This window comes from Plectropomus leopardus, chromosome 12 (genome assembly GCF_008729295.1).
Source record: "Plectropomus leopardus isolate mb chromosome 12, YSFRI_Pleo_2.0, whole genome shotgun sequence".
Lineage (NCBI taxonomy): Eukaryota > Metazoa > Chordata > Actinopteri > Perciformes > Serranidae > Plectropomus > Plectropomus leopardus.
The window spans coordinates 14,946,041-14,972,914 of NC_056474.1; the positions used below are offsets into that span (position 1 = coordinate 14,946,041).

The 26,874-nt window shown below is 41.8% G+C and overlaps 1 protein-coding gene across 2 annotated transcripts; it reads right to left on the minus strand.

Moving 5' to 3' along the window:
- Positions 1-3,700: 3,700 nt before the first annotated feature.
- Positions 3,701-25,672, minus strand: nyap2b (neuronal tyrosine-phosphorylated phosphoinositide-3-kinase adaptor 2b). 2 transcript variants are annotated; one of them, XM_042497941.1, is made up of 7 exons: positions 25,404-25,672; positions 22,811-23,012; positions 17,100-17,416; positions 11,590-12,663; positions 5,444-6,685; positions 5,248-5,351; positions 3,701-4,294 (listed from the first exon to the last, which is right to left on the minus strand). In XM_042497941.1, the coding sequence occupies exons 2-7, from the start codon at positions 22,987-22,989 to the stop codon at positions 4,007-4,009; spliced, it is 3,204 nt and encodes a 1,067-aa protein (XP_042353875.1). In that variant the 5' UTR covers positions 22,990-23,012; positions 25,404-25,672; the 3' UTR covers positions 3,701-4,006. The 2 variants fall into 2 exon arrangements, with proteins under 2 accessions (XP_042353875.1, XP_042353874.1); XM_042497940.1 differs by having other exon boundaries at positions 11,590-12,666.
- Positions 25,673-26,874: the final 1,202 nt, after the last annotated feature.

Below are 26,874 nucleotides of genomic sequence, written 5' to 3' on the forward strand. Positions count from 1 at the left end.
TATTTTCTGTCATTATTTTCCACAAGGTGCTATTTCTAGTCATGAAAATATTTGATAATTGTTATATAATAGTTGTGAACAGTGCCGCTGATTGCTCAATCATGTTGTCAAACCCCGTTTCAGCAACAGCATCAAATAGCTAATTAAAAATGTTAACTTACCAGGAAAATGAAAACGTATATCAACATGATAAGAACTACCTAAAATGACAGAAAATTAGCTTTGAGAAGAATGTATTTGATGTGTACTTTTAGTTTAGCGCATGTCCCTTCAGTTAACATAGAGGGGGTGGACTTTATGACCTATACTGCCACCAGAGAGGGTGATAGAGATGTTTTGGCTTCTCTTTTGGGGAACTGTTTTGTTGTCTATCTTCATTATACAGTCTATTTTTAGGATAAATATTCTGAAGACCTTTCCTTCCTTCATCTAAATTGCACTCCTCAATTAAAATGTTTAAAAAGTTTTACTGAGTCATTCAGAGTTCATTGGCTTCTACAGCTGGAAAACAACAACCTCCGTGCAAAAATCCCAAGATGGGAGAAAATGAATAATTTCAACAGGACACAGTTTTCCATAGCGGGTTTCAAGTTCATATTTATTTCTCTCAACAGAACCCAAGTGACAATCAGAATACAGTACTTTTTTCCTCAAACATGTTTTTTCCTTTTCTTTTTTTATTACGCAAACAAAGAGAACACTCAGTGCAATAAGACAGAGGACTCTGACAGTGCGGTGCTCTCTCTACCTTTTCACAGTGCACGTTTATACACACAAAAAGATTGTACATCATCGTTATTACATTTCAAACCTCCACCCACCAACATCATGGATAGGGCAAAGTGAATGTCATAAAACAATCATTTTTAAAGATTCAACTTGCATACAGTGTAGCTTGGCACACACATACACACACACACACACACACACACACACACAGAGCTCTCTCCCTCACACACACATACTGGTACAACACAGAGGGACCTCTGTAGCATTGATTCTCACCAGTGAGGGGGTACTGCACTTGCACTCTGAGGGCTAGCTCATTTGTCAAACCCACACTATTTTGGCAATCGATATTGCATTTTAATGTGCTAAAGAGAACCAATTTAGATGATGTAAGTAGGAGGTTGAGGTAGAGGGAGAGAGCAGGGGGAGAGGGACATGTATGTAATCAGCCTGATTAAATGTGATGTAATATGATGGGTAGTGCAGATTTCTTTCTTTTTTCTTTACAAAGCCTCACAGATTTGTAGGCCGTTGTGCAACCCCTGTCTGTTTGACTGGGTAGAGCTGTTGCCATGTTGTAGGTCCTTAAACGATATTTAAAATGGTTGCCAGCCAATTGTATTGGGAATATTGTCAGAGACAACCAATCATAGATGACTGCGTGCAACGTATCCTCATACAACGGTTCGTATGATATCCTATGAAAATGCACACTCAGTGGTTCATATGGTGGCCTAAGAATTAGCACCTCATGAATGATGTTAGGAACTTCATGTAAAGTTACATAGGTTTAGTTTAGGACAAGAAACATGGTGGTTCAAAATTCACACATTTCTGAACACCGTTCTCCAGGGGGAAAGTCCTGTGTTTTGTGACCATTCATCACCCCAACCTGCATTCTTAAAGGCTCATTTGTGCTCAACGTTAGATACATATACGGCCGTGGGTGGAGCCTTCTGTCTGCACTTTGTGTTTGTTCCGTTTTACATTTGTGCATGTTTTCTTAAAACTTACAGATATGAATCATTCGATATTACTGGAGATTGTGGGGGCAGTGTAGCATAGTTCAAGTGACACAAGATGACAAGGACATTTAAAAAATGGCTGAACGGAACAAATTGATAACATAGGAATGCATTTGAAAATGCAAGTGCCAGAGTGCACTCTTCCACAAAGTGCACCATTTGTAAATTCGGAGCGCCGGTGGAATATGCCAGTTGATTGTTCAGTACCACATACTCTCTGAGCAGCAGAGCGTACTCTGAACGCTCTGTCTGAGGAGACGGAGCAGCACCAAGTGGAGTAAATGTGTGATTTACTTAACTAAAATAGAAAGCTCCGGGCTCTCATTTCAGTTAAAAGCATCAGGATGGATTTACAAACAAACCCACAGTGAAAACAATTCTCTGTTGAAATGTTTTGATGTATTTAATAGCCTCCTAGACCACTGCTGCCTGTAACTTTGCCTCTGTTAAAGGTACATTATGATTAATCCTTTCACTGACTTCTTGGTGTTGAACAAATTTTTCTAGAGTCTGCCCTCTGGTGCCATCTATTGACTGTAATTTTGCTGTCATAGAGGACACAAGGAAGTATGAGGGCAGTGATGTTAATGTCTGAAACAGATGTATTATCGTACACTAAGGGAATATAAATGAGCCCTTAAGGGACCGTTTGTTGTTTACTGACAGCAGTGCATTGATTACATGATTGCAGCATTTCCAAATTTGTGAGTTATGTGCTGCATTCAAATGGATCTCATGAATCTGTGTTTACGACATGGGAAGTCATGTACACAAAAGACATGAACTTGGAGCCCTCAGAAAATCTCCACTTACGAGGGTGTGAATACCACAGCAGGGGGGCGTTTATATGGTCACTTCTCGAGAACACAAAAACAGGATCCCATTTGAATGCAACAACACACAAATTACTGACTCATGATAACAAAAGATATGTATGAATTTTGGTGCATTACTTTTCATAGGAAAATGTACGAACAGTGCATGAGAACAGCCTGCTGCATGTCACACACAGCCAGCCTCCTGAGGCTTTATGTCCCCGCCAATGAATTAAAAACTTACATGGCACACAGCAACCTTTAACATTTTCAAAAATATATATATAAGCATAATCTTGAAAGTTATTTCTTAAGCAAGTGCATATGGCTATTATAATCTGCAGTAAAATTAAGAAATGTTCTAAAAGCTCAGGCGTTGATTGTACGGGCTGGTCGTTGGCATTAAGTATTTACACTGTGTCGTGGTGCTTGCAGTGTGCATGGCTGGCAAAGTAAGGGTGCTAGTGCTCGCCAGCTATTGCCACCAATCCCATTTCAAATATCCAACGGTCCAAAGTGCAACCACACCCATATCTCGCTTTGACAGGCTTTGGCTGGTCTTGGAAATTATATTGTTAATAATGTTATGTTCTAATTTACTACCTCCCCAACCCACCCTCATAGTGTATCTTAGAATACAGCGATTCACACGTTCTCCGTCTGCTACAACATGCCAGCCAACAGGTTTTCCTATAAAACGATTCAACCGCTTCAAAAGGCTTTGACGTAGTGACTACACAGCTTCTTACTGTAATATACAAACTGAAGCACACGAAGTTTCCTGTTTCTGTTCTAGGAGCGACTGTCGTACATTCTAGAACATACTGTACTGGACCAGGCATGGAGGGCGCTGGAATCTAAAGCACGTTGACGTTAACTCCTCAACTTACAATACAACAGTGAAAATGTAAAGTATATATAGACAGAATTGAATAGTCCATTCATTTTAGTGCTTTTGAGCACAAAAAAAAGAGTTGGGCATAAGAAAATTATGCTACTACAGTACAAGTATTGATAGATTATGCTTTCAAATGTAAAATAACCAAAAGAAAAATAACATAAAAACAAACATTAGATTGCATCTACATCTACTATACATAATTTAAGATGCTTTTTAATCCCCATCTCATTTAGAAAATATCTATTCATCAAATATCTATTCTACTAAGTATATTACAAGAATCCAGTCACAGGAAATAGAAAAATATCAAATATCACCAGTGATGATAAGAAAACATGACAACCTGAACGAGCAGAAATATTGCTATGGTAACCACCATTGTCCTTTGACATCAGCGAGTATCATCCCCCCCGGTGCTCTTATTGGCTGTCCTGACGCCCCTGATGTTGCAGGGGGAGAATCAGCACAACCCAGAGGAAAGAGGGAGCGGGTAATTTAGGGTTGTGTGGCAGGGAGGTGTGAGTGTGTCGTTATTGTCAGATGGCCGTGTCCCAGAATACGGTTTTCTGTGTAGGGTAAGGGGGAGGACGGATCTTTTTGGCCCCGCTGCTTTTCCCCCAGCTCGGGAGGACAGATGCACTCTCTTGCTTGCACTGACTCCGCTCCTGGTGTCTGTCCTCGCTCCTGTCCGGAGGCGGAGGTCTCTCCAGAGACCTCTGCAGGTGAGGATGCTGTCTGGATCGGATCTCCATGCAGAGGGTGCGTTTCCTCTCGATCTGTTCTAGCATGGTGGTGTCTCCACAGATCCATGGCATCTGGGGCATCTGAGGGGCAGAGTCAACGAATAAAGTGAAGCCACATCAACCTTACTGCGAAGTAGTTATACATTCTAAAATGACCTATTTTGCTCATTTTCCCGTTGATACATGTATTTTAAGTTTTTAAAATAACATGTTTATATGCTTTAATGTTCAAAAACCACTTTATTATACTCATACTGTCTGTACTGGAATGCCTTTGATTTCACGCCTGTCTCTTTAAACCCCTCCTCTCAACAAAGCCCAGTCTGCTCTCAACTGGTCAGTGTCTTTGGGTCTTCCATATTTCAGTGTCTATGCATTGTCATTGCAGCCATGGAATGGCTGTAACAGAGTATACAGGCACTTTATAATGTGAAAAATCACCAATAAAAGCTTCTAAACCAAGATTGCCACAATCGGACATGTGTCCCCCCCCCCCCCCCCCCCAAAAAAAACATACAAAAATTCCTTTACATATTCCATGTTCGAGTGAAGTATTCCTTTAAGTATTTCTCTGTAAAATCAAATAATTATTTATTACTAAATAAGAAACAATCAAAGTAAACTAAAAACGATAGGTATTATTTATTGAGAGTTTAACACTCCAGAGCTGCATCATCAAGGTTGTGTGGATGTAGTTATAACAGATGTGATTGACAATAGCCAAAACAAATAAACTCAGATTCTGTTTTAAATGTTGTTTAATCCTGATTGGTGCACGTAAGGAAACGACATGAGAATTAATTTCTAAATCTGTCCAGCCCAATTCAAACCAGTAAGAAGACCACAGAGGGACAAAAAGAATCAAAGAAGTGTCTTGGGGGAAATTTGAGAACTGTTTTAACTTGTGTGTTTATGTACCATAGGACTCAACAACTCTCTCCTCTAAGAAAATAATTTAGGAAATAAGTTTTCAGGGCCTAAAAACAAGCTTCAATTATAAGTAAAAAAAAAAAAAAAAAAGAAAATCTGCATACCTGACTGTGATGAGTCTCTGCTGCTTTCCTTTGTGGAGTTCCCATTGGGGAGGGGTTAGCAGGCATAGAAGGTGAGCGGCTGTACTTAGCTGCTGCTTTCAGATCTACAGAGTGAGGGAAAATCGCATGTTTGGTTATATGTAATAAGAATGATCAATTCAAAATTCCCTTAAAAATTTGAGATTTTAACCCTCACCATTTCCTGTTCCCATGGTCGTTGGTGGGCTACCAGATGATCTCCCATGATGAGTAGGTGTCGTTGTGGATGAATGCTGCCCTGACACTGTGCCTCCGTTCCTCTCTTGTGCTTTTGATTGATCCGTGCTATAATTTGCTCTGTTGTCTCGTCTGGGCGTGCCATCTGATCTATAACCTCGTTCTTTACTATCACACCTATACTCCATTGCAGAAGGGCTCTTGTTGCTCTTGACATCATAATGATGCTGCTCTGAGCCGTTCAGACTTCTGTCTTTGCTGTCCCGTCTCGCTTCCAGACCAGTTCTGTTCAGGTCTTTACTGTCCTGCCTGGGCAGAGGAGGTGGAGGGAGATCTCCCCCGTTGTGGCAGCTCCGATCTCTCCCCTCATGCTTGGATTCAGAGCTGTAGCCAACCCTGTCCTTGCTGTTGCTGCTTCTGGATGTTTCTTGTCGGGGTAGGATCTCAGGTGGCTGGTCTATTCTACCTTCATGTCTATGTTCCACTTTGCTTTCTTGTTGGGGTAACAAATCTGGACGGTGGTCTTTGCTATCATGCCTATAATCTGCTCCGGTTCTGGCTCTGTCTTTGCTCTCTTGTCGGGGGAGAAGCTCAGGCGGCCTGTCTCTGCTTTCATGCTTTGAGTCTACACCGTTCCTGGCTCTCTCTTTGCTGTCCTGTCGTGGTAAGAGTTCTGGTGGTTGATCCAGCAGTCTCTCTCTGCTTTCAAGTCTACAGTCTACACCGTTTCTTGCCCTTTCCTTGCTGTCTTGTCTCGGTAACAGCTCAGGCGGCTGATCTAGCAGTCTATCTCTGTCTTTGCTGTCCTGTCTCAACAAAGACTCCATTCCATGTCCCCCGCCTCGATCTTTGCTGTCTCTCCTCAACATAAGGTCACCATTGCTAAGCCCCCTGTCCTTGGAGTCTCTTCTTATCAACGTGATGGGCTCAACACTGCTGCAGCCCTGGTCCCTGCTATCCCTGCGAACAGGTGGTGCGTCTGTACCACTATAAGTACGGTCTTTACTGTTGCGCCTGTGGGACACTGGCTCTACATTGCTGCTCCCTCTTTCTTTATCTTTGTCCTTGTCTCTGTCCCTGTCTTTGTCTCTATCTCTCCGGTGAGAAGACTCTTTGCTGTGGCGATCCTTGGAGTCTCGCTTGGACTCCTTGCTGTGACTGTGACTGTGGCGCTCCTTGCCCTCACGCTTAGACTCGCTGTGAGACTTGCTTTTAGACTCAGCTGTAAAAGAACAAGGGGGAAAAAAATCAGTATTCAAAAACTGAAATGACCGTAACATACAAGCTTATTCTGCTGCAGTTGATCTTGCATTGAAAACATTCAAAATAACTTATTTAAATATAGAGTGCCTAACAAATGCAATCACCCCACTTGGAGTTAATCCTTTTTTGTTGAATAACCTGTAATTTGATTTTTTTTGTCTTAAAAAGTTAAAGAAAAATACTAATAGATTGAAAAGTGGCATGTGTCTGTTTGCTTTGAATCCCCTAAATAAGACTTCAAGGTCACATAATTAGTTACATTATGTCCACCTGAATGCTTTCTAGGTGTCACATGATCTCAGTATATAGACACCTGTCCTGAAAGGCCCCTGGGGCTGCAGCACCACTAAGCAAGAAGCATCATGATGACAAAGGAGCTCCCCAAACAGATTGGACACAAAGTTTTGGAGACGCACAGATCAGGGTTGGCTTATTAAAAAACATCTGAAACCTTGACACCATGCTGAGCACCATTAAATCTATTATCACAAAATAGAAAAAATATGGCACCACAGCAAATCTGCCACGAGAGGGCTGCCTACAAGAACTCACAGACCAGGCCAGAAGTGCATTAATCAGAGAGACAACCAAGAGACTAAAGATAAATCTGAAGTAGCTGGAAAACTCCACAGCAGAGACTGGAGTATCTGTCCATAGGACCCCTTTGAGCTGTGTGCCCCACAGACTGTGACACTTAGCCTGCACACAGGTGGTACTTATTTAACTAATTATGTAGGTTCTCCGGACAAGCGGTAGCACTAAGTCTTATGGGCTTCATAGCAAACGTGGCATGCATATTCCTGCACCCAATTTCATTTTTTTTCTCCTTAAGAATTTTTTTACATATTTGTTTTTTCATTTTACTTCACCAGTTCTGACTATTTTGTGTAGGTCCAAAACAGAAACATCCAAATAGAAATATTCAAACCACAGGTTGTAATGCATAAAAATAAGAAAAACACTAAGGCACTGCAAACTGTAAATTACTTTTTTAAGAGGAAAAAATACAGAAAGAATAGTGTTTTTCTGCCTCAAGTTTCTGCACTACCATCATATACCCTCTAGGTGTCACTCACTACTCACTGAGGCAGCTGCAGCAAACAACTGGAGAGAGATGAGTCAATAAGTGGGCTAACAGGCATAAGAATTGTGCTCATCATGATGTATAATTATACACACCATCATTATCTGTTATGCTTTTTTTCAGTTCAATCAATTCAAATTACACATCTTTAGTAGATATTGCATATTTTCACTGTATTTTTCTTTCACCCTAAAATCTCCAAAGTAATACATGACAGTTCCACAAAATAACCATGGTAACCAATATACGACATATTCTAAAATATTAACTACTGCCATGAAATGTTTCTGTGTTTAACTTTCCTATTTCTTCATGCACAACTACACTGTGCGCTCCGCTTTAGCATGCATGCAATATTCCAGCCAGTGTGCACAGAAATTGTTCACAGTATGTATGTCACTGAGTCAAGGCTCCGTAAAGACATCAAAGATCATCATTGCACAAATAAAAATAAACGTGCATGATTGATTTCCTTGTAGGTTGTGCTTCTATACACGTTCTATATGGGCTTTAACATACAGTACAATGCATAGGCATCCCTTATCATGCCCATCATGTTATGTGTCATACATGGCTTTTTAGTGTACGTGTGTGTGTATGAGAGGGAGGGTAGCGATTAACCAGTTGGTAAGTGGGTCAGACTAGCTGTTGCTGCCTCAGAAAGGGAGATAGAGAGAGAAAAAAAAAATCAACCTCCATTCATTGTGTTAGGTTTGTGTGCTCATTACACTGTGTGTGCTTGTAGCTTATCACGTAGCAGCGTACACAACCTGTCAGTCCTTAAGCTGCATGTGGTGCTTGTGCACAGGTGTGGGGATAAAAGAATAATAATTAAAGGCCTGTCAGGACAGCATATCCTGTATATATAAAAAGCATATGCAAACTGTTTACAAACCATATGGGCCAGAGAAAAAAAATGCTGTCAAAGGGCTAATTGATAAGACATGCCTGGCATCCAAATGCAACCCTTGACAATGCCACTATCTCTTAATGTAAGCCAGTAATCTGAGAGAAATATTCAAGACAGCAAATGTGCACCAATTGTCACATGTATACACTGACTGGAAGAGAAGGCAAAATAGCAAGAAATCATACATCGACTCAACTCCCACTATCCCCATCTGCACAGCTGCCTGAGCTAGCTGATTGGCTCAATCATGGGTAGAGTATGTGCTGATTGGACAGAAAAGAGAATCTGAAATCCCTGATCAGGTGCAGATTTGAGTTCAGAGCCACAGCTATCCCCATCAGGAGCTCATTGCTGTGTTGTAGACTGGCATGCCCTGAGCTGTGATTGGCTGCGTTACCCATGGGGAGGGAATCTGCAAATAAGAAACAGGGATTTCTACTCCTTCTGCTGTTGCTATGTTGTAGTTGCTAAGAGCGTTGAGTAAGGATGGATGTGTGGACTCTTTGTAGTTCTTTTATGATTTTTTTATGTACAAAATGTGCTGGAATACATTTCCATTTTGGAGCATTTGATGAAGGATTTTGTGCAAATTTGAAATTCTTTCACATTGCACAGCTCAGCACTAAAGAGTTATATGGCAATTATAGGGTTAAATTTTATGCCAGCTCTCACTCTAAATCATCAGATGCTCTGTATAAATTTATTATTGATCCTTTTCAAATAATGCATGACATGCCTCTACATGACCTACACTATCCTTCATGCAGTTATAAAACACACTTTTGCTTATTTAGTGTAGTGTAATGCTTGCAGTCACCAACCTTTTCTTAATTTACAGTAGATTTAAAATAAACAAATAACAAACTAACAATTGCATTATGCATGAGAACGAGAACACTAATTTGTAACTGACAAATAATGCTGCTGCCAGTGATTTAGAGGTTTTACCTTTTTGGTAAGCTTGAAAGTTTCTATATATGACATTCAAAACATTAATGAAATACTTCAAACAAAACATAACCATATGTAAATTAATTAGTCATGTTGCATGTCCTTGAATTCATTAAGAAAACTTTGTTTTTCCTGCATGCCTCCATGGAAAATGGCCGATATCAAGACATCCATTTACAAATCCCATATATCTCCTGCAGTATAATCCAAGTGTCAGTATTGAAGTCTGGCTTTAAAGAGTGCATAGATACGTTTTACTTTCAGTTCAGTTTTAGAATAGCAGGTGTTAGCAAAAATGCATGTATTTTGGAAAATATTGAGGACTAGATAAATTAGACTTAATTATACTGCATGTGTTGTGTGAGAATTTGTAAAAAGTTTTTTTTGATAAAATTTTGGTGTTGTTAAAAGTGGTCTTCAGTCAATCAATATGTTTGCCCTTTTCAGTGGAGAAAAACAGTTTTCTTCACAATTTCAAGGTCATACAGCATGACTAGTTGATATACAAATGGTCATTTTGTGAGTGAAGTTTACCTTTAATATAGAAGTTAAAAAAACTATTTGCAATTAAAAGATACATATAGGCAAAATGGCAGAGAATGAAGTCCCGCTACCTCTGTGTGTGTAGTAACTTGAGCTTCTCTGTTGTCTGTTTTGATAGCCAGGCCAGGTAAGCGCGCATTTTAGTGCATGTGATTTCCTCCATTCATATCCTCCTGGCTAGCTTATTACTGCAGCTCTGCACTGTACTCATATAGCCGTTAGTGCTCATAATAAGTCTCATGCTTGTGCCGTCATAGGTGAGAGCTGTACGTGGTAATCCTGCCCCAGATTCTACATGTTTCACTTTTAAGTAACTTTTGAACCTATATAATTATAAGCAGCTGTATGTGTATACATATATACAGTATATGAGTACCATCAGTATGCTTATTACTGATAGTCCTATTACTATTATTACCTGGATAAAATAGTCTCTTATTCTTCTGTATTTATTTATTTTCTCTTCTTACTTATTTCTGTATGTTTGTTGTTTTTTGTTTTGTCGTTTGTTTTTTGTCGCTCTTTATGATACAACTTAGACATCACAAGTTGTCCCAAGCCAGCCGGGGTAAAGAGAGGAGGCAAGGGTTAGACACAAGGTTAATTATCCCTCTGGAGTTTCAATACCTGTGAAATTTGTAAAAACATATGGACACATATGGATGAGATGCAGCTATGTATTTGCTTCACAGCTGAGTTAATTTTGGAGTCTTGAGTGTGGCATGGCTATGTGTATTTAAACATGATGTTTACATATTTAAAAGTAATGCTGCCTGATGGCCTAATGCCATGAGCAGGTTTGAGGGCCCTGCTGTCCGCTTTAGTCTCTAATCCCCTCAGATTAAATCATACGATCTGTATCAGACTTGGCTCGCTGGGCCTAGATTAAACAAATGGAGGGTTGCAGAGAGTGCCACAAACCCAACGCATGGTACTGTAAAAGTGCTGTAGCCTCCTAATTTAGGAGGGTTAAACTTGTGAACTCAAAACACAGATAAATTACAGTATTGCTGATTAGGGAACTGAAGGCTACTTATTTGTGTTTGCTCTAGTTTACTGCAGCCAGAGTATTTAGACGCAGTATTTTGACGCTGTCCTTGTCATCCATAGACACTCTAGGATGTTACTCCTGCTCTCCCATTTGTTTCGTTATTCTGACTTCCATCTGCTTTCTCATTGACTCTAATAACTCAACCAGTCTTTCTACAAAATTAGAAAACATATGTACAGGATAAGATTTATGAAAGGACAGGCAGTTAGAAGCCGTCCACACTCTTCATAAATGAAAGAGACATTGATAAATATGAGCACATGTGTTTGTGCCCTTTGCTTCACTATGTTTAAAATGAGGAAACAAATGTGTGAAATGACTCACTCTCTCCAGGCTCTTTAGACTTCCTGCCACTGGCGTTTTTCTTCAGCATGTTCCTGCCAGTTGTGAACAGATTGGTTAGTTCGTCCAGTGGGCTGGTGGGTGTCCGTGAACGCCCCGTTGACACATTCTGCATAGAGCCATGGTGTCGACCCACTCCGTCTTGAGGTGGCGAGCCTTTGCCGTGAGGGGTAGCAGAAGCGCTCCTAGGCAGACCCCCCGGGAACGGCATTGGAGTGTCAAAGGGAGGTGTACGCATGAGGCTGAGAGGCGTGAGACAGCGGCCCATGCTGACTGGCGATGGGCAAGCAGAGTGGCTACGCTGATAAGAGGTTGAGGAAGAGGATTTGTAGAGGGTGCAGGGTAGAGGAGGTGCAGAGGAGCGGCCAGAGACGGTGAGGGTCGGAGTGGCAGTGAGCTCCCTGCGGATGTGTGCGGAGGAGGGTGGCTCAGTGGAGGATGTTGGAGATTTGCTGTAGGACTGGTTCTCCAGCATGGGCAACTTGGTTACATCTAGAGGGGTGAGGGGAGACTCGTCTGAGTTCGGCGAGCACTGGGCCGGCGCTGGAGGGAACACCAGCAGCGGAGGCCTATGAGTGAGCAAATTGGGAAAGGGTGCAGGAATGTCACAGAGTGGAATGTTTCGAGGTGTGGAGCAACGGCTAAGAGGTTCAGGGTCATAGGGTGCCGGGGTGGGGCATGCAGAGCGACATCCCACAGGGTCAGTACGGTACTCCATATCATCCAGAGCTGGGTACTTCATCTCCTCGTACACAGACTCTCCTGGCTCCTCGTCCTCGCTCTTCAGGGGTTCTCGTGCTCCAACGTCAATCCCGCCCATCTCTATGTAGACAGGTTCGTCTTCACAGTCGTCTGTGGGGCTATCGTCGCTCTGTGGAGGTGAGGGGTTGCGTTCGCAGGGGGAGGTGACATGGTGGAGGGGTCTGGAGGGGCAAACTCCGCTGCCTCCATGGCTCTTGATGTAGGATTCATCGAAGGAAACACTCAGTTGTGTGTTGGGGTTCCTCTTAGGTTTGGGTGGTGGCACCCTCCTGCAGTCCTCACTACATCCTTGAGCTGCTAAAGGATAGAGAGAGAGAAACAATCTTAACACAAATTCACTGGAAAAAAGTCACAAGTACAACCTGGTAACACAACACTATACTTAATTTGACAAAAAAAAATACCTTTGTCCGAATCATTTATTACTAAAGGAGCAGTGTGAAGGATTTAAAAGCATCTAGCTGCAGATTGCAACCAGCAGAAAGGTCTCCCATGTGATAGAGACATTCAAGAGGTTTTTACCAGGAGCCAAATTATCCTCAAAGGTCTCTTTTTCCCCAAAACCAACACAACCATAGATTTAAACCAGTAAAAGCACACACTGAATTAGGGTTTCCCACACATTAATTTATTTGTTGCAGCCTGCCACAACTAAAAAATCTGCTGTCACAAACAAATTTTCTATTTTTGGATTTGGACCATTCATTAGGAGCACTAGTGAAATATATATACCGTTCGATTATTTATGGCACCATACTGTTGGAGTGTAGAGCTTAATCAGGGCAGAGACACAGCAGCAGGCACAATAATGGTGAAACTCAACTGTTTTGTGTCCAAGATGGCGGTAGTGACGGACATAACGGCTCTCTCTTTTGTTCCTTTTTTCTGTTGTTTTTTTGGTTTTGCTGCACTGACCTAAATGCATTTTTACATATGCGCAAAATTATTATTTTTTTATTATTTTCATGTATTATGCTATTTGCACTTTAATGTATGCTATTTGCACCGTAATACATTAATGTATGTATGTGTTTTTACTGTGAGGTTGTCTGGATGTAATGCACCTATTGATGTACCGGTTTTAATTTTTTTATACACTATCTAAATACAATAAAGGCTATTTATTTTATTCTATTCTATTCTATTCTGCTAGGTCTTTTGCTAGTCTTCACCCACTGCAGCTGCTTCTCTGATCCATTGACCTGATCACCTTTAAACAGATCAACAGTTTAAATATCCAACCTGGGAAACTGGGACTACTGAGGAAAAAAAGGGAAACTCCACCTGCGCTGTGTTCATGAACCCTCAAAAACCTCTGAATTTAGATAGGGGACACAAAGCGATACCACCACACATCACATACACAACACTGACTGCATAAAGCAGTTTCACGTAAAAAAATCTATGTTTTTCCAGTGCTGTTTTTGCTCATCATGTAAGGGCTGTCTACTGACAGGAATGGCACAATCTAAAGCCAGTGTTTGGTTTGTCCATTCTGGGCTACTATAGAAAAATGGTGTTGCAACATAGCAAGGATTGGCTCGCTATATAGATAAAAAGGGCTCATACTAAGGTAACGAAACAATGACAGTTTTTATTTTCAGGTAACTATACAATATAGAAAACATACTCACTAAATTATATTCGATTTCTGCTAAACTCTACACACTGAACCTTTAAGTGAATCATTATCATTAATATGAAGCCCAGTGCAGTTTTGTGGGTCAGATGTAGGTCAACGTGCATAGCTGAGAGCAATATCTTGAGTTAGATATGTGGGAATAGTTGAGGCATGTGCATGTTTCTAGGTCACATATACAGCAGTGGAGCAGTATGTGAGTATAGTATCTGGGTCACACATACTGTGGAACTTCTTTCTGATAGTGGTGACGTAGCATTGCAGTGTGAATCTCTTTAGATGTGGTGCAGTGAGGCTACGGTACAGCGCTCACGTCAACCAGATACTACCGTACAGTGCGGTCCTAATGCTCGTTTACTCACAGCAGTCAGCGCTCTTTACTATTGAGTTGCTCACAGAGTATTTCTAGGTCAGACACTGGGATGTTTGGATAGGAGTGTCCCTTTCTCTGATGGACAGGGGGGGGGATAAGTGTAGTTAAGAGCCGGACCATGTCTGAAATCTAAAAACTGCAGATTTTACACCTTTAATAATTCAGATGCCAGATGGCCCAGGACACGCATACTTCCAGTAACTGTATGACTCACCACCATCCCTACATGCACGCATACACACACTGCACATGCCTACACATCCAGAAAGGAAAATTAGGACAGGCATGTACACATTTTATACCACACAAACTATGAAGTCAATCTTTCTGGTAAATGGGAGTCTAGTTGTGTAGGGTGTGTTTTTTTCTGTCGCCTCTTTATGTATAGCTTTGCAGAACATGTTGCAGGAAACTAGACTGGTATAGATACTTAGTGTATAGACAGCCTTTTATTTACATCGGCAACATAACTAGATAGAAAGCCATGAATGAAGGCAAGTAGGGGAGACAAAACTTGAAAAAATCCAGGTTGATGTTTATGATGCTAATTTGAATTGAAGATGAAACCTCTTAGTTCTAGTTTAATAAAGTATGCATATATATTGGCTCAACCCACATGTGTTCCTGGTATGTGTTTAATTAGAGTACCATACTCGCATTCTGCGTACAGTAACATGCACTGAGTGGTGTATCTATACCTGTTTTGAAAAATCACCAAATGCATTATTGCACTAACAGGTTTGCACGGTGGATCTTGAGATCTGTTTCAGCACTGATGATGAATCCGTCCCTCCGAACATCTTTTACTCCCCTGTCCCTTCTCTTCTCCTCTCTGAGCTCCCTCTTCTCCCCCTCCCCCTGCAGCGGATGTGTTTACCCCCAAACCCCCTCCCCCTCCCTCTCCTCCTGGGGAAAAAAAAAAACGAATCTAGGTCAATCGCTCCTCCTGAATGAATTCTACTCTGACAAGCTCCTCCCCTTCCCGTTACAGCGCCAGCTACAGAGCACGCAACCCTCCCTTCAGCCAGGGACACCCCCACACTCTTGCTCTGATTGGCTACGAAGCCTCAGACTTCAGCATCTCTGGAGCCCCATTGGCTCACGCTGCTCAGTGATTCTGCGATTGGCTGGGCTGCAGGGGGTCTTGTTTCTGTGGGATGGTTGCCGTGGTGCCCAGGAAGATCTGTGTGCACATAGAGAGATCCCCACCAATCTGAGCCAGGCTGGGCGACTCCCTAAACATCACGTTGGCTGCGAAGCATCCAAACTGAAATGAAGTCAAAGCTTCCTGCAACCTCTAAATCTTTTTGCTCTCACAGAGACCTGCCTAAAAGACTATTATTACACTCTAAATAATAGTTTAATTTAGCAGTGCTTGTTTTTCTTTGTGCTCAACACTTGCGCTGTTTCTAATGAGACTGTTTGGCTGTGTGCTTTGCTGCAGCAGTGATTGTATCTGTGGCTTGTTGAGTGAAACATTACATTTGCTCAATTAATTCCGGTCCTGTTCATTAAAGCTTTTCTTATACTGAGTTGATGCGCAATAATTATGCCCTCTTCTCATCTGTGGCCAAACAGGCATATTGTGTTTGTTTATTTTGTTTCAGAAAACTGACTAAAATTGCTGCAGGGTACTCCTGCTGGATTTTGATCAAGGCGTCTCTAAATTTTGGCCTTGCCAGATTTAAATTAGGGGAAATTGTTTGGTTTTTATTAGTAATTTGCCTTGCAGAAATATATAAGTAAGCAGGTTTAAAATTAAGTTATAGAACTGTCAAGACACTTCTGCCTTCTTTATGCGCTCTGAGAACACCTTTAGGAATTTACTATGTGACCAATATCCTTCCATAGCCGGCAATGTCTTTTAGAGTGAGTTACTGGAGCTTCAACACACAGCATCGTGTTACTACATTAATGATATCAGGACATTACTTTCAGTAATAGAAACTAGGACAGTATTCAAAGCTTGGGAATACTACTGAGTGAGAGAGACAGTGGATATATAGGTTAACCATCTAATGACATCTTGCACAAGAAAAGATAAGCCAAAATGACCAAATTTATATATTTTTTTGATGTAGGATGATTTTACAGAGCCCAGAGTTTTTAAAAGGCACAAAAAATGCACCATGCATGCATATGCATTACATTATGACATTACATTATGATACTTTCACTCCTGGCTCAACAAGTTAGTACACAATTCTGAATCTTATACTATCTGATTTATCTGTGAACAAGCTGAATATTTATTAATCTGGCAGTAAAGGAAAGCAAAAGACCCTGATGGAAAGGCAAATAAAGTTACAACTTTTCCACAATTTTCCCACCTTTTCCTATAGATTTTGGCATCTACAGTTGCGCTAGCCTGTGCTTTAAAGTGCAGACAACTTTTCTACCCCCTCCACCACCATAAATGAGTCCAGACTGGTGTGTTGGAGTACAAATCTGGTCTGGTCTTTCACATTTATTGAACTACAGGTTATCACATTTTTATTGTTGTCTAGTGCACCCCAAATGTGTTAACTATGGTTTAATTCCATATCACTTATAGCTCTCTTTTTTTTCCACATCGATTTGCCACAATGGTACTTAGAGTGAAGTATGCAGTGAATAGCTAGATGTCATGTCATTGTAGGAAAAACAGTTGAGGAGGGCACTGCAGAGAGCAGCTATATATAGCGCAGCAGTTTGGTGTGAAGTGCCACCACCACTCACCGTCACATCTCTCCCCGCGGCAGGTGGACGTGGGACTGTGGTCCACCGCCTCAGACGACATGCTCAGCTTAGTGGCAGGGTCCCTCCTGGGCTTGGGTGGGGGCTGCTTCCTAGAGGTCGGGCTTCCCACCTCCTCCTCTCCACCACCCCCACTGTTCCCACCACCAACAGAGTGGAGGGACTGGGAGCGTACGGAGAAGCCCTGCCCACAGGCGAGGGCATGCGGGTGGGGCATAGGCATGCGTTCTTGGGGGTCCGGCATGGTGATGGAGCCCATGCGTAAGTGCTTGCCTTCAGTTGCAATGTCCTCACCTGTCCTAAAACAAGAAAGCAAGGGAGTGAGCGAGAGAGTTTAGTGAGGACAGAAAAAGGATCAAAGGAACATAAATATATGAATAATAAAAACATCATGCACACTGCAAAATTTCACAAGTTGATCTAAAAAATCTAGAAAACCGATTGCCTTGAATAAGGTGAGTCAGTAAAACTATGTTTATGTTTTTACTTCATATCTATTTATTAAGTTTACTTAAAAATTAGCGATATTTACTTCACTTTGTGAAGTTAGCTTTAAAAATAGTGAAATTAACTTGTTTTGTCTAAATGATAACAACCTCATCAAACCACTTAAGTCTGACTTAACAGTTGTGTTTACTCAGTAGTATTTAGGAAACTGATTGTGATGGATAAATAAAGTAAGTACAACAAAGAATTATGAACTGCAGGATTATTTTAGTTTTAAAAAAATGACATTCTCCGCATCTTGAAACAAGACCAAGTTTGTGAAAACCAAAGAAATTATACAATCGAAACAAATCTACTTTTAAAGTCTTATAAAATAATAATAATAAAAAAATAAGACTAGATCTTTCTCTTTGATTTTCGTTAAGATTTCAACAGGACTCCATGTCATGCCATTCTTATACAAATATCAGTAGTCAATCAAGCTTCAGCCAACTTGCAAAATACGTAAAACTGTTCAGTTAAGTCCGACTAACTTGGTCTACTTATAAACTCAAGTTGCTATCAATTGCAAATGAACAAGTTCATTCACTGGTCATTTTCAAGTTGCAAAAACTTCACAAAATTAAATAAACACAACTAACATTTAAGTAAGCTCAACAATTACATATGAAATAATCTTAAATTTAAAATAATAGTTATATTTACTTACCTTTATTAAGGCAATCAGTTTCCTAGATTTGTAAAAGTAAGATCATCTTGTGAGTTTACATTGCAGAAGAAAACAGTCTTACTATCAGATTATGGGATAGATATGAAAGAGACAAAAGTCTTGACCAAAGTTGCTACATCATCCCCTGGAAGCTGCTCTTGTCAGGAGACAGCAACACACAGCAGGCCCTGACATACAGAGTCATCATAGCTCAAATGATGAGAGCGCCAAGTTAACAACAACAGGCATGTTAGTGCCACTGAAAACAGGGTCTCTGTCAGGGCAAAGCATTGATTTGAGTTTAACCCTCGATGTGACCATTACTGCTCACACAACCGCACACATAATGACACTATGTAAGTCCCTCCGCCTGTACACAATCAATCCCTATAAATGGATGATTGGCCTGAATGGAGCGTTAATGATGTCTGAGTGTTGTGTGGTAATGGGGGAAGGAGGGCTGTGTGAGTGTGTGCGTGAATGTGTGTGTGTGTGTACTGCAGAGTAAATGAGCTCAAGATGTGACTTTGTTCAGGGAAAATGGTTCGTACAAAAGACATGATAAGTATGCAATATATTCACACTTGATCTCTGCAGGTGGTGCATCTATTTTTTTCTCATATCAGAGAGTCACAACAAAGTCATTTAAATGTCTAAACAAATGGCACGATGAATTTGCATGTGTGGCTTCTTGTTTGAGTGTGTGCACGCATGCGGGTGTGTTTGTATGCATGTGTGTGACCCCTCCGTGTGTGACTTTGCTGACTCGGACTCCCTCCCGGCCAGCTGCTGAACAGAAGGTGCTTGGTGGGGTGGGTTCATTGGTCAGGGGCTTAACTTTGCCTAGCAACAGAGTACCCATAGAAACCAGACACGGAACCAGCTGCGACCGCACTTTAATAATATAGTGCACGTGCACATCATGTGAACATTATAACCACATCACACTTTGTTTAAAGATGACAGTGGGGATACAAAAGAGAAGTGCCTGCTGCAACCTGTAGAGCCACTTGCTGCTATTTGAAAGAAAGGAAGTAGAGAAAAAGTAAACACATCAAACACATGTTCAGTGCATGTTCTGATTAAAAAACCTTCTGCATTTGTGTTTGGGCTAAAAAGCCTCTGAAAAAAGTGAAAAATCATTCACAGCATTCAGCCACAGGTGTCAACAGTCTCTCCCTCCTCTATGTTTTGGGAGAGCATCTGCTGTGACTGTGAACATGCACAGTCATATACATGCATTGTGTGTGTTGGTGGGTGGGTGAGTGTGACAGGAGTGTTGGTGACTGGAGTATTTATAGGATATTTGCCCAGTGATTGGCTAGAGGACAGACCACAGGTGCACTTGGACCAGTTGACTTGTTGTCGGGCAGCTCTGGCTCTCTCACTGTGACACCATGCGACAGGAAAAACAGCATCACAGAAAAACAAAACAGTGAGGGACTGTTCGTTTTATGATAAGGGAAAATGGGGGAGGCACCTAAGATAATTTTTAAGCACTGGGGAGTGAGTTAAATTTGTTTGGCTTAGGGGAGGAACATTAACCTTTAAATGGCTGTTTTTTGTATTTATATTAAATACCCTCAGAACCCCAAAGCTGCAAGTGTGTTGTCTTAAACGCTTTGAAACCTGAGCCAATTTGCTTGATTTCTTTCAAAAACATGGGAAAGAGGCAATGAGCAACTTAAGAAATGGCCCAACATTGGCAAGAGTTGGTAAAATGTTAAAAGGAAATTATTTGAAAATAAGTACAAACAAAGAAAAAGAAAGATAAGTAAGAAAAAACACATAAGAAAATTACTTGAAAAAAGTGCTAATATTAAAAAAACACACAGACATATCTCTATCTATCTATCTATCTATCTATCTATCTAGATAGCTAGATATACTGTAGATATCTTTTTTTTTCTTTCTGTAACACAATTTCTCATAATTTATCAAAGCCAGAAGAGAAGGTCAAGGTTACCCCAGGCTCAAGGTAGGAAGGAAGGTCATGATATTAAAAAACAACACAAAAACAGAAGTTGCACTCAAGTCAGCCCCCTACTCTGATAAATAAAGTGCAGTCCCTAAGTAAGATCTACAGGGGGAAAAAAGAGAGAGAAAAAAAGATGTAAATCCGTGATTGTGCGCTCAAAGGGTAAATAAAGAGAAAACAGTCGTTAGGAATTTGCATGCACATGTAAATATAAGTAAATGTGAGTGCGTGGTTTGTGTGTGTGTGTTTATAAATACTATTGCATGCTTAAGTAAATGTGTGGGCGTCTGTGTGTGTGTGTGTGTGTGACTGTGTGAATAACTTCTGATGAAATACAATAAAAGAAACCCTGAGTGAGACAGCAGCAAGCAGGAAGACCCGCCTTACTCAAACCTAACGTGCTGCTCTGATTGGCCTATGGCTGCTCCAGCTGTCACCAGGCAGAACACATCTCCTGCAACTGAGCTCACACTTAATCTCTAACATTTTGTTTTTTTCTTTTTTCACCCCTCACTCTTACGCACATTTGCTCTAACAAGTTCTCTCACCCTCACACAATCGCAGGGTCCATTTTTTGCTTTTCTACCTTCCTCACACACTAATTCATTCTATTTTCCTGATGTTCATGCCCATGCATGCACATGTCACAAGCACGTGCTTGCACACACGCACATGCAAGCGTGCACACAATGAATCCTCACACTCTCAGTCAGTTACTGTAAAAATGGGTCGTCTCATTGACCTACTTATAGGCCTCATGAAAAATCCAGTTATTTTTTAGACTCTTCCTCCAGTGACTGTGTATTAATATTTTAGCTTTGGCAACAGCTGAGAGACAGTGGAAGGATAGCAGGACAGTAGATGCCACTTTCCTCAGGCGTCACCCTGCTGTCCCATTCAGTAAGTTACTTTACAGGCCAGCATTAGACTAGTAACGAGGAAAGCACAGACATTATGCCGGCAAGTGATGAAAGACAGTCCAAAATAATGTTTTTTGGAACTCTATCTTAGCTGTCTCTGATGCCAGAGGTATAAAGTTAAACTCTAAATCAGCTTTGATCATGCAAGTGATATATGTTACATATACTGTAAAATGCATTGGAACAACTACTGTGACAGCTTTTATTTTAATCTCAGTAACCTTTGACAAAAATGCGACGGGGTTCAAAGTGTTCCTGCATTAATCAGTTAAGAAGAACCACATCTGGTCACATATGAACGCACAGCCTTTAAAACCACATCAATGTAATCATCTGATGCACAGATGAAACTCCCATCAGCTGCTAAAATACTTTGTACACTGTCAGACAAACTGACTCAACAGAGATGATTTTTAGAATATTTTCACAAGCCTTTCCACTGCAAACTGATCATGATTAGATTAATTGTTTGATCATAATGTTGAAAACAAGTGTTCATCTACTTTATATTAGTTCTCAGAAAAAAAACCATGCAATTGAATGAAGTCCTTTTTAAAAACAACACACTAAAGTGTACTTCTACTTATGAGCTCTGTTTACCTTACTTTGAAAAAGACAGCATGGTTGCAATTTTTTTTAAAAAAATACATTTTTTCTTTAGTTGCAAAAATTTTACCTTTTTCAGATGTGTCATCAGTCCTACTACTGAGAATCAGAGCACAGAATCAACTACCGAGGCACATTTATGACTTAAGTTCATTGCTCTCAGATCAAAGCTCAAATCATTAACCACTGAAAAAATTAATAAACAAAATGCATAAATTAGTCATCAGAGTGATTCTTGGTGTCATTTTATACTTTTCTTTGGGGTAACTAAGCAACACAGATGTCCGTGTCTTCGCAGAAATGCAATCCAAACCCTTCTGCAATGTCCCAATAACATGCCAATGACTCTGTGACTTAGTGCTCCCTATTCTACCCCATAACACAAGCACGCCGTATCCACATGCTAGTCACGTTGCGAGCGCGTGCTTCTTATTCGCTCAAGTTTCGGGATGCCACACAGCGGTGTTGGTGTGTACGGCGGCACAGCTGTAACTGCTTGCTCATCACAACATGTGAAACAGCGGCACATGTGTCTAATTTTCTTAAATTCTAAGGGGTGTTGCAACAATTTCTTGACAATACTACAACTTTCTGCACAGCTGGAACAATTCTCACAGCAAACAGGATAGCTCGGTGTACTTCAATGACAACAATATAACCAGAAGTCTCTTAATGTGTCACATTCCCGTCCTCACATCCTAACACACTTTCTGTCACAGCCCACCCCAGTGCTTCCTAATTCTTTCCTCTCAGAAATGGAGCAGTGACGACCTCAATCCAAGGACAAGTCCCAAATAAGTCTAAAAGTGAAAAATTAATTATCCTCTATAGATCATGGGGTGCACCAGTCCACACTAGCAACCCCCAAAATATAGCAACCTGCCATTGCCTCGGGGACCCTCTGGCCACTTGTCCCAATTCCTTACAACCTCTTCCTAAAGTGAACCTAGTAACATGCTTGCAGATTCCCACGTGTGAGCTGTAGCAGATATTTTATTTTGTAAAGCACTCTATTTGTTTGTTTTCTTCCTACCTCCTTATGGCTTCCTCCTGTTTTCTCTTCTTGTCGTTTTTCTCCTGCAGGAATGTCCTATTTCTCTCATTCCTGGCGTGGTCCAAGTTCTGAGCTACCAGGCCGTTGTAAGCTCTCAGCCCATTCTCCTCAACATACTGGAAAAAACGGAGAGTTTCTTCCTCTTTGGAGCTCATCATTCTTCAAGTGTTTCCACAGCATTCTGATAAAGACATGTAGATAATGATAACAGTTTGCCTTGAAGAGACAGACTTACAACAAATACTACTAGGACTACAAGGATATCATATACGAGTAAGGTCTGAATGCAAAACAAGCATGCTGTTCTGCCAGTAATAATTCTTTCAACCTTCATTTTTCAAGGTCAGCCTTGGTGAAGTGAAAACCGATGAAGCAAGATTGCATCAGCACCATAATAATGTCCCACAATTGAGTTTGTGTGATGTTGCTATTGTTTTCAATGCTCCTGACTGTTGCTGTGTGGAGTTCAGGGCCAATGAAAGATTCAAAGACTTGCATCATGTGTCCACAAGAGAAAATGTTTTCCCTTGGGGGTTGCACCATCTTTTCCCATCATTCATTGTGCATGCACATACACATACACAAAAGCTCACATGCAAGTGTTAATATGCAAGCAGTCGAGAAAATCACTATCTACCTCCAGTTTTACTCATAACCTTCAGTTTCAGTTTTCTCATTGGCTGCGGATCAGTAGCGGCTGTTCATTTTCTCAGTTGTGTTTGCACATTTTCTGGCTGAAATTATAAGCTTTAACCGAGTGACTGTCTGAATGAAACTGAAAAAGGGCTTTCATCTTCTGCAGTTGCAATATGTGCTGGGCTCAGATGTGAAAATATAGTACTCTTGGGAGCAACCACACAGATTAAATGAACCACTCTTACTCCACTGTGATGCATGGTTCTGCATATGCGGACATCGTCATCAATCTTATGTCTAAGATCTAAAATTAGTCTCCTCTTAAGCTGTTCCTTGTTGTCTTTTGATGGCATAAAAACACTATTTCTGACAGCAGTGCTGTCATAAAAGAGAATGTGGATGTTTCTGTGAGGAAAAACCTCTTTGATGAAATGTCCAAATTGGTGCAACTATGATTCATTCCTTTTAAATGTGGATAATTTTAAAACAGCTTTGTTGGCAGCCACTTAAGATCCATACGCAGCACGGAGCAGCCAGTGACGTGATTCAGCGTGCATGCATTTGCTTGAAAACCTGTGCAACTGCATGCAACATAGTATATGCAATGTGCAACAGCCGGATGTGAATTTTGAGAGGCCAGTAGTGGAAGGGAAGAAGACAGTGCATGGTTTTATGTAGGTCAATGTTTTCAGATCAGCCTAAGACTCATGCTTGTTTACGTGTGAGAGAAGCACTGAGTGTGTGAGTGTGCGTGGGGAGGGGGGGAGGGGGCTTGTAATAACTGTATGTATGTTTGTGTGTAAGGAGGCAAGGGCAACGAGTGGGGGGTTGAGGGGGCTGGCCAGATGGAGATTGCAGGGCCAACTGAGAGACTGGCCATTGTCTGGCCATCCACAGCATCCCTCTAACTTGTGTCTGTCTATCAATAGATCCAGCATGGTGCCTAGGTCAGTGGGTTTATCTTCCACTCCCTACAATGCATTCTCCTTAGCATAGGTGTGTACCAGCACGAGTAGAGGACTAATAGGAGCTAACAGGACAGATGGAATCACCATCTTGGAGCAGAGTTCAAACTAGGGCACAGGATTGTGGTGTCAAGTGGTGTAGAGATTTTTCCCCCTGATCATCAGGTCTTATTGCTGATGCACAGGCACAGCCAGCGATGTGGAGATGCACAAAGGAAATAAATCTGAAGAGAAAACGAGGTGCGCCAGTTTGATGTGTTAAGGGTGCAGCAATAGGAAGGCACAGTTCAAACAGTGTTTGAGCTGAATTAAGCCTGCCTGCCTAATCCCTGTAAGCCTGCAGCAGCACTCTGCACTGGAATCAGCTTGTTTATCACACTGTTTTTACCAACCAAGCCTTTCACATTGGATTGTCCTCTCATAACTCATCAATGTAAAATGCTATTCTTGTCTGCTAATCTCTAGAAAAACCTGTCAATTGAGCAACCCATTTTTCTCCACAAAGCTTTATTTTCCCCTCTGTTTTCACTTGTTCCTCCTCACTTTGTGCATTTTGTATTTTTTTCTTTATCTCATCTGTCTCCCTTTACCCCAGTTGACATGGGCTGCAACAGTTGGAGCACAGAGGTGTACTTTGCATTAAAAGTAAATGAAAGTGGCACAACGTTTCTGTTTCCAGGCAACCATGTCACGGGAGAAGGGCAGCATGGATATTCTAGAGACACAATGTCAAAAAGATTGCAAGGCCAGTAGTCTGGTGACAACATGCGTGGGCGCTCGTGCTCACACACACACAGCAGTGCAGTACAGTGGACTGATTGAAGGTTAACCTGTAATCCCTGGCACACACACAAGCTTTCTATGTGGATGTGCATACATTATGAAGTGTGTAGCGCGAGCATCTGCTGACATATCTTTGTGGCTTTATGTGTCATTTCTGTGTAAAAGCAATTACTCTGATGCATACTTACAATGGGGCTGTGTCCCTGCTGGTTTGTGGACCAACGTGTCTTCTGTCTTCCCCTGATGAGTCCAGTGCACGCTAGTGAACTCTGACCTATGCTGGAGCACCCATGCACTATTCCACTTAAATCCACATAGACTTCCATCCATGGTACGGTCCAACTGATTGACTTGTTAGAAGGAGTCCCTGTGACCCAGGATGACGCTGGTGCTAGAGGGGAGCTGGGCCATTGGGTGCCCAGCCCAACGCTCCCTCCCCCTGGGCAGAAAAGGGAGATGCGACCCCTCCAGTCCAGATGGTGCCAAACTCCTAGCCAGGTGCCAGCTTCACTGCTCCACACATCTGCACATTGCTAGAGACAGAAGAGGGAAGATGCAGCGTGGCAACAGACCGCACCCGCAACCGCAAGCATGACACAAATACACACTCTCAAACACACTCACATAAAACTCCCCTTGCAGTTGCAGACCAAGCACTCACAGTCTTTCTTCTTTCCCAGTTTTTCTTAAAATATGTCCGAATGAAAATGTCTGAGAGTGTCGCACAGGTGAAAAGAATCCACAGTGCCCTGAGGGTTGAGGTAAAGCAGAGTGGCGTGTGGTTCCAGGTATGACATTCCCTGCCGGCTCCCTCTGCCCTGCTCCTCCGCACAGGTCTGTACAGTCGGTCTGTGCTTAAGCAGATGACACCGGGCTTCCCAACTATAGATCACAACAACAAGAACACGCCCACTGCCTACTGGAGCCACCTTCCGCTACAGCGTCATCCTCTCTCCCTCTCTCTCCTTCCTTTCTTTGCGACACTTCTCTTGTTGTATGCTTTTCAGTTCATCTTCATAAACGCTCATACTCTAGTCTCTTTCTCCAGTTCTTTGTTTTTGTCTCGTGTGTCTTGCCTGCCTTCCCTTTGCAGCTGCACTGTAACTGGAGCCTGGATGTGTTTTTCTGCTTTCAGCACCAAGGAGAGCTCTCTCTGTCAGTGGGTGAAGAGGGTAGGAGGGTGGGGGGTGGGAGGGCGGGGCAACCTCACGGGGGGCCAAGTGGAAAGAAGGGGGGGTGAGGGGGGGTGAGTGGGAGGAGTCACAGGGTTGCCAGGGTGTGACCTCATTAGACACAACCTCCTCTTCCCCCAGCAACCGCTGTGCCCCCCCGACACCTCCCTCCCCCTCTCCTACAGCTCGTAAACAAGACCACGACACAAAAACACTTGCATTGAATACACCATGTTGCTCTCAAGTGCATTCATTACATGTACAGTAGCCAAAACAAAGCAAGGAGAAACAAAGAGGCACAAATGCATGAAAGCAAAACACACACAAAAAAGGGAAAACAATACGATTTTCCAATACACACACATTGGCATGCTGATGCAAGATTAAAATTTGTTTGCATAGACAAACACAGCATCCAGAGTAGAGACTTGTTCCCAGTGGCCACAAAGATGAACAGGATGAAAGCAGGGACAGAGTTGAGGCAGAG

What these genes read in the sequence shown, in the direction of transcription:
- nyap2b (XM_042497940.1), bottom strand. Translation starts at nt 22,989, where the DNA reads ATGATGAGCTCCAAAGAGGAAGAAACTCTCCGTTTTTTCCAGTATGTT. An exon ending in CAGGAGGAAGCCATAAGGAG is followed by an intron (nt 17,417 to 22,810) that starts GTAGGAAGAAAA and finishes TTCTTGTTTTAG; the next exon opens with GACAGGTGAGGACATTGCAA. An exon ending in CAGAGACTCATCACAGTCAG is followed by an intron (nt 4,295 to 5,247) that starts GTATGCAGATTT and finishes TCTGCCCCTCAG; the next exon opens with ATGCCCCAGATGCCATGGAT.